The sequence below is a fragment of the Podarcis erhardii genome (genome assembly GCF_964252035.2).
Source record: "Podarcis erhardii genome assembly, chromosome: 4".
NCBI classification, from domain to species: Eukaryota; Metazoa; Chordata; class Lepidosauria; order Squamata; family Lacertidae; genus Podarcis; species Podarcis erhardii.
Genome location: NC_138508.1, coordinates 20,492,238 through 20,510,248, shown reverse-complemented (window position 1 = coordinate 20,510,248; position 18,011 = coordinate 20,492,238). Strand labels below are relative to the sequence as shown.

The window sequence follows — 18,011 nt, the reverse complement described above, 5'->3', positions numbered from 1 at the left end:
AAGAGCATCAGATAATCAGAGCATTGCCATATAAATTATGAAATACTGACATGTGCAGCAACAGTATTGTGCTGCATGGTAGTTTTCAGTGGCCGACAGAAAATATTACAAGGGACTCCAGTCTTCTGTGAGAAAACGAATTAAAGCTGCCATGAACAATGTTACAATTAAGTTAGATTTGGCAAACTGGAATTGCCCCAATCCAGCCAGGCTCAAATAAAAGTCTAACAAATGAGCAAATTGATCATTGGAAACCTTAGCTAATACAGGTGATCACAAGTCAAAGTGAGGGGATCATTCCTGCTTCACTTGTATAGGGAAGATGTTCTTGTCTCAATTTCCAATGGAAGAAATAGTAAAGGTAAAGGGACCCCTGACCATTAGGTTGTCGTGGCCGACTCTGGGGTTGCGGCGCTCATCTCGCTTTATTGGCTGAGGGAGCCAGTGTACAGCTTCCGGGTCATGTGGCCAACATGATTAAGCCGCTTCTGGCGAACCAGAGCAGTGCACGGAAATGCCGTTTACCTTCCCGTCAGAGCGGTACCTATTTATCTACTTGCATTTTGACGTGCTTTCGAATGCTAGGTTGGCAGGAGCAGGGACTGAGCAACGGGAGCTCACCCCGTCACGGGGATTCGAACCACCGACCTTCTGATCAGCAAGTCCAATTTGCCAGCACAGTTTTAGCTCCTGTCTTTAAAATGTATGATGAGATGCACATGTGGGAGAGATCCATGTGTACCCAAATGCAATCCCCACCTGCCCTGGACAGGATGTTCGTTAAGAATTGACTCAAGCAAGTGATGTCTTCGTCACACCTTCTCCCTCCCTATTGGCTGAGTCTGTCAGCTTTCCTGTGCAATTCATATGAAGTCTCCCAATGGATTTGCCAAAATGGATGGTAGCCTTTCCCAACATGGTACATTCCAGATGTTTTGGACCCCAACGCCAATCATCTCTGGCCATTTGCCATGCTGGCTGGAGTTGATGGGAGCTGAAGTTTGATTTTTTTTTTTAAAAAAAAACACCACTCTCGTGCTTGACCCTGTGGTTCATCATAACTGGGAAGATTTAAATGCCTGAATGTGGCTCATGTTGTGGCATATTCCTATTCCAAACAACACAAATAACGCCACAGAGGCTCCAAGAAGTGCATTTTGTGTTGATGTGTTGTTAGTTCCTTTAAGAGGCCCGACACAGCCTTTCTTTTATGTGGCCAGATTGAAAATATGTGATATAAAAGCAAGGAGCAACCTTGCAATCCCTTTAATTTTTGATAAATGACACCTGCTTGCTCAGTGGCTCTATGTTTATCCAGTGAGCTCACTAGTTTATCCATCACAACTCACCTCAGAGAGACTTTATACAGAGCAGCTCTAAATTAAATGTGTGGCAGCAGAAGCCGGGAGTCAAACTGTGGTGCTCATTTTTAGCAGCAGAAATAGTTCTTTGTTGCTTCCTTTTATTATCGCCACGACTAGTGAAAGTCCTTTCCTCAAGGGGATGGCACAACAAACACAATTAAAGGTGAAGAGGAGCATTGTGGGTGAATGGAAAAGTAGTTGTAGTCAGGGTTACTTGAACCACCACCCCTGGCCATAGTGCACTACGAAAGTGATTTACACAAATGAATCTGTGGAGAATAAGAAGTAGAGTTTGGATTTGATATCCCGCTTTATCACTACCCTAAGGAGTCTCAAAGCGGCTAACATTCTCCTTTCCCTTCCTCCCCCACAACAAACACTCTGTGAGGTGAGTGGGGCTGAGAGACTTCAGAGAATTATGACTAGCCCAAGGTCACCCAGCAGCTGCATGTGGAGGAGCGGAGACGCGAACCCGGTTCCCCAGATTATGAGTCCACCGCTCTTAACCACTACTGGCTCTCTGGAATGGAATAAGACATGAATGTACAGTCCAAGCACCATTGGACATAAGGAGAACCTCAAAGGCCCATTTTATCCAAGAGGACAAGAGTGCAATGGCACCTGAACACCTGAATTTTTGGCAAGTTGGGACCATTTAATACTGTGCCACATAATCTTGCAAATTGTCGCAAGAACATATGGCAGTGCATACTGCCATGTGTGAGGAAACAGGCTTCACCTGGGGAAATATTCCTTCAAATACTTCATCATGTCAGAATGAGACAATGGCTGAGCACCATGTTTCTCCTTGTAGATTGGTGGAATATAGCACAGACCATGGGACAGCACCTCCAAACAGATCTACAGCCCTAACAGTCCCCTTTCCTCTCAACTGCATAAACGTAAGCGATGACACAGAACTATAATATTTATTTCTGAAGTCTCACATTTACCGGGAACTATTGTGAATGCAACCTAAGACCGTTCAGAGATAAACTGAAGGGGACTCTTGTGAAGGGTAATCACAATCCTGTTCTACAAGCAGAACGTGCGATGGAAGTTCATGGAACTCTATACTCAAACATCAACACACGGAATCCAAACAGTACCTCAACAGAAATGCCTTTACAACCGATCATTCCGTTTAAAAAAGAAAATGATTTTCTGGTTGCCAGCAGCAGCAGATGACCGAAAGAGTACCATGTTCATCAAAGAAATAAAAAACTATCTCCACTAGGTTTGTTTAAGAGCTAGCTACAAAGTCACTCTTAATAGGATAGCTATGTGTTTATAGGATGGTAAGCTTTGCCAAGGAGTCCTTTTCACTAGATGTCAAAGGTTAATGAGAAGAGGGAGGAGGTAGATTATCACTTAAAGCTTGTGGCTTTACTAGGCACTTAAATATCAACCAGGGTGAACCATTAATGCCAATTGCCTGGGCAATCATCCTTTCTTGGAATGCATACTGTAGTGGAGGAGTGTAAAATAAGAAGTGGTCTTGCTGCTAATTTTATTTGTTGGCTGCTTGGGCTTGTCTATTCTCAGTTACTTCCGTTGCTCCAAGACAAAACAGATCCTTCTCAGTCTACATGACCCGAGGAGCATCGCTGAGACAAGTCTTCCCCCGCCCCCCCCCAGCCATATCATGTCTTCTGTACCAAGCGAATGGTCCACAATGCATGGCCATCGCTTGACTCCTCCACACATGATTATGGGTAGGTGAAATGTGTGATGTGACACCGCGGAAAAGCATGGTGTGCCAGCCTATACAGTCACACGTCGGGTTGAATATGCTTCAGGTTGAGCGCTTTTGGGTTGCGCTCTGTGGGAACCTGGAAGTAACGGAGCGTGTTACTTCCGGGTTTCGCCGCTCGCACATACGCTCAAAATGACGTCATGTGCATGCGCGGAAGCAGCAAAACGCGACCCACGCAGATGCACCACCGCGTCTTACGTTCCATTCAGGATGCAAACGGGGCTCCGGAACGGATCCCGTTCACATCCCGAGGTACCACTGTACATGCAAGATTTATCTGTAGCATTTTGAAAGGCTTTGACGGTACTGTTAGGCCTGCAGTGGTCCATTCGCACATGCAAGTCATCAGTGGAGGCTATGGTCGAACGATGAACGACCAGGTGTGAAACAGATGAGTCCCTGTGGAGATGTGTAGCCACATTTCGGTCGAGGCACCATTTATTTAAACCAGTAACTCCACCTGAGTGCTGTCTATCTGGTTGGCAGTCCTGGAAGCTCTGGTTTTTATTCCAAATGGCTTGGTGATTTTGTTTGCTGTTACTGCTCTGGGTCCCATTGCTATCTCTTTTTCTATTGTAATGTCTTACCATGGATTTTGAGCGGACCTCTTGTAATACTGAATTTATTAATATGGAATATATTTTTTATCGATCAGCCCATCGAAATGTTTCACTTGTTGTGGAAGTGCTATACATACTTGTTCTGGGCATAATTTTCAGAACATATGAAACGAAGACACTCCACAAAGGTATTTGTTAAATTTGCGAGAGAAAATAATTCAAGAGCCTAAAACCATTGCATGTGTCAATATGAGCGGCGGCAACAGAACAGATTTTATTTAAAGGCTCAAAATTACTAGTTCTCACTTGTTGCCTCGCGGACAGTGTGAATTTCAGGGTCCTGTTTGCTTTATTTGCTTTTGTTTATCCAATGGAAAAACATCACACCTTCCCCCAGTCTGAAGGACCAAAGGCAAAGGAAATATAAATAAATAAAAAAGCCATAAATTACTCCTGTAGTTGGTGTTCCAATTTAGGATTACAGCATTTCAGGGAAGACGGACTCTATAAATATAATTTATTAATAATAATTATATGGAAAAGACACAAAGTAGTGAACATACACAAACACATAATTGTATTTAAAAAAATGCTTCTTAAAAAATGAAAAGCACGCTTTTGATTAAACTGGTGCTCCAACTAATTGCCTTTGCAGCCCTATAAATGACATGTATTGCATCTGCAAATTGTGATCTCTGCGGACTTTTATCGCAAGTTTAAATAATATAGAAAATCAAAGACTTCTCTGAAATGGCTGGGACCGATTGAGAATCAAATGCTTAGTTGCTGGGGGGTAAGGCAGAGCTTTCCCAAGCAACAACGATTTGTTTTCAGCTCCTTATTTTTTTGGCTGCTATCGTTTTGTCTTAAAAATAAAATGAATTTCTGGTTGCTAGCAGCAGACGACCAAAAGAGTACCATGTTCCAAACATCCAAAAACAAACCCAGTTGACTATTTGCACCAAGTTTGTTCCATTTATAAGGAGCTACATTGTCTGCGGCTGCAGAAGTCAAATCTGCCACACACAGGGCTGACTGGCAGACCCCCATATCTGTGTCAGATTAAAAATATATATATAAATCACAGTGCTTATTGCTTGTTACCATGGATACCATGAAGATGCTGCTGTCTGCTAACTATTACTAGAGAAAGACAACGTAATTCTCTGGAACAAGTCCTGTTTTGCCTTCATACGTCGCTTTGAGCCATCCTGGTTCCACAGATGGATATACTATGAAGAAGAAAATAAAAAGAGAAGGTGCCTCAATACTCTCTTGTGACTACATAATGATGACCGTGACGCACAACAACACACACGGCACCTAATCTGAAAGGTGACAAGTCTGTCTTGTGACACCTTAGAAGCTAACAAATTTGTCAGGCCACATTCACACCAAGATACCACTTCGAACTTCCCCCAAAGAATCCTGGGAGTTGTAGTTTCTTAAGGGTTCTGAGACCCCTAATTCCCCTGACAGAGCTACAGTTCCCAGAGTGGGTTAGCAAACTTAACAACTGCTCTTCCCAGAGAACTCTGGGAATTGAGGAGGGGAATAGGGGGGTCTCTTAAACAACTCTCTGCACCCACAATTCTTTGGGGGGAAGCCATGACTGTTTAAAGCGATGCCGTAGTGCTTTAACTGTATAACACAAATGTAGTCCTTTTGGTGCCATAGGACTCTCTGTTGTTTCTGCTATGACAACAACAACAACAACAACAACAACAACAACAACAACAACAACAACAACAACAACAACGAGAGAAGTCTTACCATTGGAAAATATGGCTCCCTGAGGGAAGGAGAGTTCATGACTGTGTTCGGCCTTGCAGGAATACATGGCTTTGGCTTGCCTGAAAAACAAACAAGCATGGTTTATGTTGCTACAGAAACAGAAACATTCACACTGTGAACACTGCTGGTAGCAGTCAATGAAGTGGCCATTGATTGAGAGGTGCAAGACAGAAAAAAGTGGGGCACTTTGAAGAACTGTGCATGCACACGAAAGCTTATACCCAGAACAAACTTAGTTGGGCTCTAAGGTGCTACTGGACAATTTTTAAAAATTTATTTCGACTGCATCAGAGCAACATGGCTACCTACCTGAATCTGTGTACACACCACACATTGAAAACAAATTTGAAGCACATCCCTGCTGTCAAAGAATCATTGGAACTGTCATTTACCCCCCAGAGAGCTGCAATTCCCAGCAGCCTTAAACTACAGTTTCCAGGATTTTTTGGGTGGTGGTGGTGGTGGTGGTGGGAAATGTGTTTTAAATGTAGGATGTGTATGCAGTTTGTACAGTGGTACCTCAGGTTACATACGCTTCAGGTTACATACGCTTCAGGTTACAGACTCCGCTAACCCATAAATAGTGCTTCAGGTTAGGAACTTTGCTTCAGGATGAGAACAGAAATCGTACTCTGGCGGCGTGGCAGCTGCAGGAGGCCCCATTAGCTAAAGTGGTGCTTCAGGTTAAGAACAGTTTCAGGTTAAGAACAGACCTCCAGAACAAATTACCGTAAGTACTTAACCTGAGGTACCGCTGTATGCAGTTAGTGACCGTGCTAAACAGTACTTTGGCCTAGCGGCTTATAAGACAGCCCTGCAACCAGGTAATCTATTCAAGATGGCAGCATAGAAGGCTGGCATGCAAACTGAAGAATGAGAAAGGCAGAAGGGGGCTAGAAACTGCCCTAGCAGAGAATGAATGTTTATTTGCGCCAGCCATCAGCCATAGCAATAAAACAACAATACTATTTACGAAGAGTAAAAATAAAAAGTCAATTATATAAAATACATTTTAGGGCTTTGAATCAATAGTCAAATAGTAGATCTTATTCTAATTGCCCCAGCTAAAAACCTTGCAACCTTTACTGTCGCCTGCTCCTCTTGATCTGCCAAGAGAAAGGATACTGTGGCAGTGGCTGGGTGACCCGGAATGGACAATAAAAGACGGGTGATGACCTCATTCCTCGTCTTTTAAAGAGTGCAAGCCAGAAGGGCATGTGCCACTGATTCTGTACTGCCATCTCCACAGGGACATAAGGGTTTTTTTTTGTGTCAAATTTGTTGGAATCGTCCCTCAAGTACAGCCAAGGGCAAAACATTCAATCTTGCAGGAGTAAAAGCGCGTCTATATTTTAGAATTGCTAGGTTATGCAGATAGGGTGCCAGAGAGTTGAAATGGGTAGGTGGAAAATAGTCATACCATGGGCAAAGTTTCCTTATTGTGGCCAAGTTGTTTCGGCACTCGATATCATTTAGGAGAAGTGAAAAGACAAGGCAGAGAGGGAAAGGAGCTGGGGAGCGGAGCCTCAGGAGTTCACTGCTAATACGATTTAAATCATGTATCTCTATTTATCCTTGATAGTGCTGGGAGTTAGCCCATGGTCTCCCGGATGCTTCCTGCATGCAGCCCAGGGAAAGCTCTGACTTCATCCAGAGCTCCTTCCTAATCAGCTCTGAATTTTTTCTCAGACACTCCATCAAGAAGAGTGACTTGGCAAGTTTGCCTGTATGTCTGGAATGCAAAATGCAGCTTGGTGGTTTGTGCAAACCATGACTTGGCATTCTGACTGCAGCCAGTTCATCTATCATCTAGCAAATGGTGTTTTTGTTATCTCTGGCTTGTTCTGCAGCCAACTGTTGCGCCTGCTCTTTCCCATCTCCCGAGCCTGTGGACCGAAATGCGATTTGCTCCCGATTGCTAATCACCCACCTTGAACTATTAGCAGCCTAAGGAGCTTTGATGTTCTGAGAAAAGATCTCACTGTGTGCATTTGTGAAGGTGAGATGCTATCTTTTTGCAGATAGTTTCATTTGATGCAGCCAGGAAGAGAGGGTGTGAAAGTAACATTGTCAGGTGGAACATGTCCTTTAGGAAGTTTCTCTTTCTCTGGAATAAGATAAGGCCTTCTAGTACACATTAAGATGGTTATATAAAAGCACCTCTATTTTTAAGAAGCTGGTGGTTTCCTGAGTCTGGCCTTTCAACTTGTTATAGTTCTTGTTATAGTTACACTTGTGGGCCGAAACTTATTTTGTTTACATTTTAATTATTTTATTCCTTTTGTAAATAGCCCAGTAACTATAAGGTGCGGTATAAAAATCCTTATAATAAATCAGCAGACCCACCGATGAATATTCCTAATGAAGCATAACAAGGAACAGAGAAGATTCTGTTAAGGTCAGCTATGGGGCCAGATCAACCAATACACCTCTTGATCTCTCCTATCTGTACTGATATCTTTCTAGCACTGTTTAACCCTCTCCCTTCTCAAATGGAAGGGTTGTTTCTTTGGAAAAAGAAAGGGAGTTGGCAGAAGGGCTGTTTTGAGGACAAACCCAAATCCGAGCAGGCCTGAGTTCCGCTTCAAATGAAGGGAGGCTTTCCCAACTTTTAAATTTCTTTATTTCATAAAATTTATATGCCACTTAATTGTAAACAAACAAACCATCAAGCAAACTTCAAAGTGGTTTACAAAAAGAATAAAACCATGAAATTATCTGTAACACTCCCGCAACTTAGAACCTTCAAAAATATAAGCTAAAAACCACACATCAACATTCTACATGTCTGGATAAATATAAAGGGTAAAGGGACCCCTGACCATTAGGTCCAGTCGTGGACGACTCTGGGGTTGCGGCGCTCATCTCGCTTTATTGGCCGTGGGAGCTGGTGTACAGCTTCTGGGTCATGTGGCCAGCATGACTAAGCCGCTTCTGGCGAACGCCGTTTACCTTCCCGCCACAGTGGTACCTATTTATCTACTTGTACTTTGACGTGCTTTCGAACTGCTAGGTTGGCAGGAGCAGGGACCGAGCAACGGGAGCTCACCCCGTCACGGGGATTCGAACCACCGACTTTCTGATCAGCAAGTCCTAGGCTGATCAGAGCCACCCGCGTCCCATACATGTCTGGATAGGCTAGCCTAAACCAAAAGCAGGCACTGAAAAGAGAACAGGGAAGGCACGTGTCCAATGTCAATAGGCGGGGAGTTCCCAAGGTGTGGGCACTGTCACACTAAAAAAATCCAAGTTCTTTTTACTCTGAATTCTTAGATTTGGGGTGTTGTTGTTTTTTTAATTAAAAAAAAGTTTTGGGCCTTCATGATTGCACGGTGGAAACGAGAGCATGATAATAAAACCATGTATATACATGGAAAACTGAAGAAGGAATTGTGAAGTGCGGCTTACCTTCCTGAGGGAGCCTGCTTAAGTGCGCCACCACTTTCAAACAGCTGGGCCTTTGCTGCTACCCTGGAACATACAAAATCATTTCTGGTTTACACACGCTCTTCAGAACAACCCAAGGACCCAAATGCCTGCACGCAAACATGCATCACAACCCTCTGGGATGACTTACACAGATCCCGGTCTCTGGTAGCCGTTACTTGACGCCGTATCAAGCCGCAGTCTCCTGCACATTTTTGGAGGCAGGTCTGGGTTTGCGGGGGCCTTGGGCGTCTCTTTGGCGTCGAGAGAAGTTAAGCTCTGTACCGAACCGCTGCAGCTTTTGTTACCTGAGTAAAACAGCATCACACAAAATGATCTCAAGCATATTAAAAAAACACACCATTATTGAGCATCTCGTGAGAAAACAAGAGGCTTGAGAACCCCTTTTGCCACCACCTCACTGCAAGACCACGAGGAGCTGGGCGACTGGCATTAGAATCATAGAATTGTAGAGTTGGAAGGAAAACCAAGTCATCTAGTCCAAACTCCTGAAACACAAGAATCTTTTGCATGACATGGGGCTTGAACCCATGGCCCTAAGATTAAGAGGCTTGTTCTCTACTGGCTGTTTCGCTCAGGGTAGTACTTAACCTTCCCGTTGGTTTGTTCCAACTGCCTGTTTGCCGCATGCAGTGGAGAGAGCAAGCTGAGAGGCAGTTGTAGTGGAAAGCTCAGTGGCAGAGCATCTCCCCTGCATGTAAAAGGGAAAGGTAAAGGGACCCCTGACCAATAGTTCCAGTCGTGACCGACTCTGGCGTTGCGGTGCTCATCTCGCTTTATTGGCCAAGGGAGCCGGCGTACAGCTTCCGGGTCATGTGGCCAGCATGACTAAGCCGCTTCTGGCGAACTAGAGCGGCGCACGGAAACACCGTTTACCTTCCCGCCAGAGCGGTACCTATTTATCTACTTGCACTTTGACGTGCTTTCGAACTGCTAGGTTGGGAGGAGCAGGGACCGAGCAACGGGAGCTCACCCCGTCGCGGGGATTCGAACCGCCGACCTTCTGATCGGCAAGTCCTAGGCTCTGTGGTTTATATCCCAAATTCAATCCCTGGCAGGGCTGAGACTCCTGCCTGAAACCCTGCAGAGCTGCTGCCGGTCTGTGTTGACAATGCAGAGCTAGATGGGCCAATGGTTTGACTTGGTATGAGGCTCCTTAAAAATCTACCTCCTTGGACTTTGCGGCAGAGACCAAGCCTCTGCAATTTGCCCCTGCTGCATATGCACCATGTATTGCTAATGTGAATGAGATGTTTGCCGGAAGAAACTTTCTACAGTATACAGAAACAAGCCTACACTATAATGAAGCAGCCTGATCTTTATCACTGGGTGAGATGATGTAATCACTGGAAATGATAAAGATGTTTCTCAAGACGATGCGTTTGCCAAAGTTTCCAGGATCGGTTAGCTTAAAATCCAGACATGACTCATAAATGGTGAAGAAACTACTGACACCCCAGGTTTTGGTGACCTGGAATTTTCTGTTTGACTAAGCTTTGGTGGGGTATTTTTTTTGCCTTTTTTCTAATTATCTAAACTTACAGCAATGGATAAATAATCATTATAGCCAACGTCAGTTTAGATATATTATAAACATGGAAGTTTAACACAGAAACGCGCAATTATTGCAAGCAACATTGTGATGACTTGTTCTTCAACGATTCTGTCCTTATGAGGAATTTTCAAAACATGCCTAACATTTGGCCCAAATAGCTGCAAACACCCTATATTTATTAAACTTTTTATTGGTGCTCTGCCAGATCTGTCTAGTCAGCCAAAATTCAGTGGAGAAAAACATCCTTATGGGCTGTTTGTTTTTTTAAAGGAGCACTACCAGTTTCATTTTATATTCTTCATTGTTTTTTTGCACATAATGTTAAATATGCCAGGTAGTATTCAACTAAGGCAGTGCAAGGATTTTTGCTTCTGCAATGGAACTTCTCTCCCACTCCCTGCCTCCCCCTCAAATGTGATCCAGAGGGTTGGGGGGGGGGAACCCCCAGAACAGATGGAAGTGGCAGGAGGGGAGAAGAGGGAATGCTCTGCCAATCAAGTACAAATCCTTGCAGTAATCAAAGGTTCACGTAGTGCTACTTTGGATACAACCCCAAATCTTCCTTATTAACTCTAAGCCAACACACAACACACAGGGCTCACCTTCGGCAGAAGGGATGGACCGGATGGAGGAAGCCGCTGACCTTTTCAATCCGGAGAGACTATATAGTCCTTTTTTGGTCAGGTCTGTTGGTGAAGCCACGGTCTCTGGACCGGTGACAGACGTGACACTATGGCAGTCAGACTCCATGTCTGTTTTGGCTGTGTCCTCCTTTGAGGAAGATTCAGGACTCGGCGTCCAAAGGCCTGAATTTTTCTGCCCGTTGGATGATGGGGACGAAGCAATCCATGGAACTCCTCCGGCTTTATCCCTGGGCTGAGAAGATGGAGGTTTCGTGGTGCTGTTTTGTTCCGATGAGTGAGATGAAAGGGATTCTATGCTGCCCATCGGGGTGCTGTCTGGGCTGCTGCTGTAGGAATCAGCTGTAAGGTGGAAAGGGTGGGGAGGTGGAAGAACAGATGATGTTTACCAGGGTGCAATTTTGCTTTCTTGTGGGCAGGAGGGCAACACTACATGCTCATTAGCATCCAAGCATGGTCTAAATCAGGGGTGAGCAATCTGTGGCCCGTCCATGTGTTGGGACTCCAACCTCAGCAGCCCCAACCAAGTCGGTCAACACTCAGGGATTATGTGTTCTGGAATTCAACAACATATGAAGTACTATAGGCCTAAAAGGAGAGTGCCAGTCTTCACCAGGACTTGAGTATTTCTAATAGTTCTATTCCTTGTAAATGGGTAAAACTGATGGTAACTGCAACCAGACAGGTTATAGCGAGTAATTGGAAAAATGCAGAAGAGTTAGGGGTGAACCAATGGAGGAAAAAACTGAATAATATTATAATTTTAGAATATCTAACTGTGAAGATACACAGAATGAAAGGGTTTAAGTGAGAAAGGGGAGGATTGCTTTGAGAAGGTATTGAATTATTTGGGTAGGTTTGAACAATTTGGGGCAATTCAAATGTTAAAAGTTAAATAAACCTTATGGATGGAGGAGTCTTAACATATATAAAATTGTACATATGGTTGATTTGAATATGTTATTATTGATTATGTGTACCCAATGAATCAGCCGCTTGGGGGGGGGGGTTCACTGTTTGTGTTTTGGTGGTTGGTAAAAAATTAAAAAAATAAACATTAAAAAAAAAGTTCTATTCCTTGGCACGAAATCCAACATAATTTGGTATTGGCTAAAGAATCCAGAGAATCCTGGCTTTAATTTAAAGAGGTAAAAGAGCTCTTCTTGTTATGATGATGGGTTTTAAATACATGGGCCATACTGGGCAAAGGCTCAGAAGTCAGAGGAGGACTTAGTAGGGCTCCCCTACTGGTCAGGAGGTAGAACGTCAGCATTCCGATCAAGCTTAGTAACCCTTTGTGATTAGTGGAAGCAGAATTTGCCCACTAAGAAAATACGTGCAGGTTTGGACCCTTACTTAACACAGGTTGCAGATGCCAGGCTTTCCTCGAGCAGAATTCGGATGACATTAGGAGCTAAAACTATCTTTATAGCCTTCCAGACATAGAAGTGCGATAAGCCCTGATCTCAATCCACCAGCAATGAATGCAATGCCACCATTGGGCAATAAACACTTGCAGTTCCTCTGCCAGGCATGCAGAAATCGTTCCATCAACACCTCTAAAACGCAGTGACACCACTTCATAAATCTGCTCCATTAACACCCAGCCTTTCTTCCATCCTGGAGCTCAAGGCAGGATACATGAGCTCCCACACAGTCTTTCGCCCAGGCAATGACCCAGACCAGACCAGTTTATTTTGAGCAGGGATGCTGTACCCTCTGGCTCTGAAGAGTGTGCTCTGCAACCAATCATGCATCTCCCTGCTGATGGGATGGCACAGAATGGGAACAGATTTCCTTGGTGGATTTCACTGGTGCAGAGGGCGAAGGAATGCGGATAACTCTACCTGTCTTTCGAACTAAACAAATTCCACTCTGCCTTAGCATATCAAGATGGTCTGGCTTGGGCCAGGGTGGGGTGGGGTGCAGAACAGAGAAACGAAACACATAGCAAAAGCTCGGAACCTTTCAGGGGATAATGTAAGATTTGCCTCTGCACGCACGCACGCGCGCGCACACACACACACACACAGAGAGAGAGAGAGAGCTCTGCAGAGCAGCACCCCTTTATGCTCAGAGCAAAACAACTGCTACCATCCATTAACTGCCAACTTCAGTAAGTGAGAATGTGCTAGTGGAGTAAGATGCACTTACTGTCTGGGTCTGCCAGGCACGGGGTATATCGTCCTTTTGGTTTGCGAGTGCCTGTGGAAAGGCAGATTGCTCTCGTCCTTCTTGAGCCCGATCGGGATTGAGGCTGCGGAAGAGGGATGTTGGGGTCTGGGGCTGTGTGGAATATCTGTCAGTTAAAAGCAAGGATAACTGAGAATCTTTTAGGAGCAGCTATATTTCATTTAGGGTCAAGAGACAATGGCCAGCCTAATGCTGTGATTTTCCAGTAATAATAATAATAATAATAATAATAATAATAATTCATTACTACCACCATATTATTATTATTATTACTACTACTACTTACTACTACTACTACATTACTACTACTACTATTACAACTGATACACCACCCTTCATCCAAAGAGCACAGGGAGGTTTACAACATAAAAACACAAAATACATAATACCAAAAAAGCAATCCCCCTCAACACATTTAAAAGGTATAGACTGTTTAATCAGTCAAAGTCTGGTAGAAGAGGAATGTTTTCGCCTGACACCAAAAAATACGTAATGAAGACACCATGCGAGCCTCCCTAGGGATAGCATTCCATAAACAAGGTGCCACCACAGAAAAGGCCCGTTCTTGTGCTGCCATCCTCTGGACCTCAGAAGATGATTGCAGGGTCTACCACAAAATAACATAAGAATCAAGGAAGAAGAAGCTGCTCTTGCCATCATCAAACATGAATGGGATGTAAGTTAGGCTAACGAACAGCAATTGTGAGGTTCAAGGTTATATGGCATTTCTGCTTTTGGATTTATTTATTTTTTAAGTGTGCCTTTCAAGAAGTTTTACAAGATTCCAGTGTTCTACCTTTTCATAATGCTCGATGAGAATCTCAACCACAATATTCTGAAACTTGATGTTCATCATTGCAGCCACGGTTTCCTCCTGGGCTCTCATCAGTGTGGGGCCAAAGATAACTCCAAGGTTGGAGATGGTCATGAGATTTTGCTGACTATGTAGTGATACCCTGAAAACAAAACAATTAAAAAAGGAGGAAGTTAATCATCACCCACTAACTTCCTGTTCGAAGAAGAGGTGCAGCAGAAGTGCAGGGTTATTATTTATTCTTTCTATCAGGCTTATAATTCTGACATGGTAATACATCACAGAATGACGTAAATGTTTCCCCTCATGGAAAAGAAAGCTGACTGGAAGGAGTCCAAAAATATTTTTACTGGTTGTGCCCTGCATATTTTAAGAAAGGCTGCAAGTTTCAATGCATTTCTGCAACAAACTCGTGCTAGGCAACCCTGTTTAGGGAAGTTTTCAATTATGAACTTTTCCCCTGAGACAGAAACCAAGCAAGATGCATTTTTTATTTGAAGGTACATTTGCTCTCAGCTTTCTTTTCTTCTTTTCTAGAAAGGGCCACAAATAAATGAAACTGACAGTGTGTAGCAGAAATCGAAGTACACCAATCTGAATCTTTCTGCAAAAGCTACTGGAGCTAAAAGCCTCGTGCCATAGACTGGGTTGGTTCATTCAAACCACTTTATGATAAATATATCCTAAACAACTGCTTTCTGCATTGTGCTCCCCACACAGCATCTCCTAGGACCTATACACACTTGGCTTTCAGAAACCTACACAACTCATTATGTCTTAGGGCGTATGAACGGGATTCTTTACACTGCAAGCCACACTGACTTCTCATTTCCCTCACAGAAGTTGGATTCTGTGTGACGAAGTACTTCCTTTTGTCTGTTCTAAATCTCCCAACATTCAGACTCATCTGTTTCCAGGGAGTTGTTCCCTGGAACTCCCTCACTATGAGAAGCGAAGTTACAGGGAACCAGGCCTAGAGGGCCTTCTCGGTAGTGGCGCCCGCCCTGTGGAACGCCCTGGCCCCTTCAGATGCCAAGAAGATAAAGAACTACACAACTTTTAGAAGACATCTGAAGGCAGCCCTGTGTTGGGATGTTTTCAATGTTTGATGTATTATTATGTTTTTATATATGCTATAATAAGCCACCCAGAGTGGCTGGGGAAACCCAGTCAGATGGGTGGGGTATAAATAATAAAATTTAAAGGTTATTCATGACCACATAGCAGCTTAGCCAATTTCAGTAAGGCCTTTACTCCCCAAAATGCACCACCAGAGTGTGTTGCAGTACACATTTCATTCCAAGAGCAGGGTTGACTTGGGGGATGATTCCATCAGCAGACGGCAACAATAATCTACTGTCTGGGCCATGGAGGTTTCTTGAAGAATGTACATTTTAAAGAACTCCCAATCACGCAAAGGTTAGAGATGATCTATGGTTAGAAACACCTAGTCGACTTTTAATGCTAAGCAGGTTCTCGTTTCATTACGTAGCGAAACAGACATATTGGTGAATGGACCATGCCATTCAACAGGCATTAACAATCCTACCTGTACATAAATCAGACCATTTTCATTCCAGATGGCAGGGTTCAACGCTTCATTTAGAACGAAGCCTGTGAAAATGTTGCTTGTTTATTTGGATAAGTGATGAGCAGGATGAACCACGGGCTATGGGTGCTCATCGTAAATCCTTCACTCGGCAGAATCCCTCAGGGATTGCTACAGAAAGATGCCATTTAGCCTGTGATGTGGGTGGTGCTGTGGGTTAAACCACAGAGCCTAGGACTTGCTGATCGGAAGGTTGGCGGTTCGAATCCCCGTGACGGGGTGAGCTCCCGTTCCTCAGTCCCTGCTCCTGCCAACCTAGCAGTTCGAAAGCATGTCAAAGTGCAAGAAGATAAATAGGAAGGTAAACCAGCAGGAAGGTAAACGGCGTTTCCATGTGCTGCTCTGGTTCTCCAGAAGTGGCTTAGTCATGCTGGCCACATGACCCAAAAGCTGTACGCCGGCTCCCTTGGCCAATAAAGCGAGATGAGCGCCACAATCCCAGAGTTGGTCACGACTGGACCTAATGGTCAGGGGTCCCTTTACCTTTACATGCTGAAAGGAACAGGGACCTGCTGTAATGTCTGCATATGCGTGGCAAGATTTAGACCCCAATGGGGTCCCCAATGGGGTCCCAAGGGGACTTTCTCGGTCCTGGGATGGAGTGTTCGCAGGATACACCTGCAGCACTTGTGTTTTTATGAAGTGGTTCTCTGCTAAACAGGGAAGCAATAGAGGAAACACCCACCAAAACAGGGCCAACTAGATTAGGTCAATTTCACATTGGGTCATTCCATGTCAAGTGATCCAATTATTTTTACCTTACCATTTTATATCAATTGCTTTCATTTTCAGTTTCCTAACAGTAGTATAAGAAAAGGTCCCAGATCTCAGTTTTTAATTTCTTTATCTCCTCTCGTTTTTGAGGGTTTGAAATTTTAAAAAATAAATAAATGACAATTTTGGCCTTGCCGGACTAAAAAAAAAAAAAACCTTTAAAGCTCAGCCCAGAATTGATATATTTTAAAACTGAAAATACTAATCTCTTCAGAACATCATGGGCTTTAAATATGATATGGCACTTGATCAACTTAGTTTAATTTTTTAAGTTAAATTACAAAGTTTAAAATTTAAAAAAGTGATTAAACCCCCCCCCCAAACCCTGTATTGATTGTTTCCTATTTCTAAGAGCTTTTTGTATAGCCCGGCAAGGCCAAAATTGCAATTTTTTTTGGAATTTAAAAACCTCATAACTCAAAAAACGGGAGGAGATAAACATATATCTGGAGAGTGAGTTTTTTCACCATCTTCTCATGATTCTCCTAGACCCAGCTCTGCTTTTGGAGACTGAGGAAGACAATAAGAACAGCCTTGTTGCATCAGGCCAGTGGCCCATCTGGTCCAGCATCTTGTTGCCATGGCGCCCAAATAGATGCCTGCAGGAAGCATGCATGCAGGACCTGAGTGCAGCAGGACTCTTCCCACTAGAAATTCCCAGCAACTGTCATCCTGAGGCCTACTGCTTCTGATGGTGGAGGTGGACCATGGTCAACATGGCTGGCACCTAAGTGTAAAAGGGAGGGAGCCTTTTCAGTTATGTGGCAAGTTATTCATTACAGAGAGTTACAGGAGGAACCCAACAAAGGCTGCCAATTTTGCCAGCAGCCCCAAGTTCGGTAAAGTATTCAGTTTCAAATTTAGCAGCTCAATCCTGCAGAACTCTGTATTTTTGAACTATATGTATTAAAAATAAAATAAAAATCATGGTGCTTCATGGCTTCATTTTGTTAAGTCAGATGGCTCCAGGGTGCTATGCAGATTTTCAGTTCCTCATCCAGAAAGGGACTTTGACAAATAGGGTCCAAACACAGGTAGGAATACTAAACCAGTTTCCCTTTCACTCTGAATTTATCTCCCACAACACGGAATATTATGTTGCTTTAGGTTACCATGGTGACAAATTGGATAGTAAAGATGACAAAACAGAAAATGGAATTTGATATCATTCTAAGTAATGGCTAGCCACCAATCTGCAAACAGGTTCAAAGGCTTAGGTTCTTCCAGAAGTTTTAGAACATTACTTTTTTCCAGAACTTTTTAATAAACCAATTTTCCTTAGGCCTACTTTACTTTTCCCTGCGAAAAGTAATCTGGTATTGAAAGGTAAGGGAAAGGTGGCAATATCCTTTATTCCAAAAAAACAAAACCACTGTCTTCTGAAACTATTACTATTATTACAGGCCAATGTGAAGTTTTGGATATTGTCAATTTGCAGACTGGTGTGTGAGCTATGGGGTGATTTTCCTTCTTCTTCTTTTATATTAAGATGGCACAGCATGCA

At 43.6% G+C, this 18,011-nt stretch overlaps 1 protein-coding gene across 1 annotated transcript in view; it reads right to left on the bottom strand.

The window, feature by feature from the left end:
• Positions 1-1,021: 1,021 nt before the first annotated feature.
• Positions 1,022-18,011, bottom strand: part of ARHGAP42 (Rho GTPase activating protein 42) — a 168,366-nt gene continuing 151,376 nt past the window's right edge. Inside the window, exons 18-24 of the mRNA XM_081860231.1 lie at positions 14,107-14,266; positions 13,272-13,416; positions 11,079-11,459; positions 9,052-9,208; positions 8,883-8,945; positions 5,454-5,533; positions 1,022-4,912 (exon numbers count right to left, since the gene is read on the bottom strand). Of these exons, the coding sequence (XP_081716357.1) occupies positions 4,824-4,912; positions 5,454-5,533; positions 8,883-8,945; positions 9,052-9,208; positions 11,079-11,459; positions 13,272-13,416; positions 14,107-14,266 (1,075 nt within the window). The 3' untranslated portion in view covers positions 1,022-4,823. The remainder of the gene's footprint in view (positions 4,913-5,453; positions 5,534-8,882; positions 8,946-9,051; positions 9,209-11,078; positions 11,460-13,271; positions 13,417-14,106; positions 14,267-18,011) is intronic.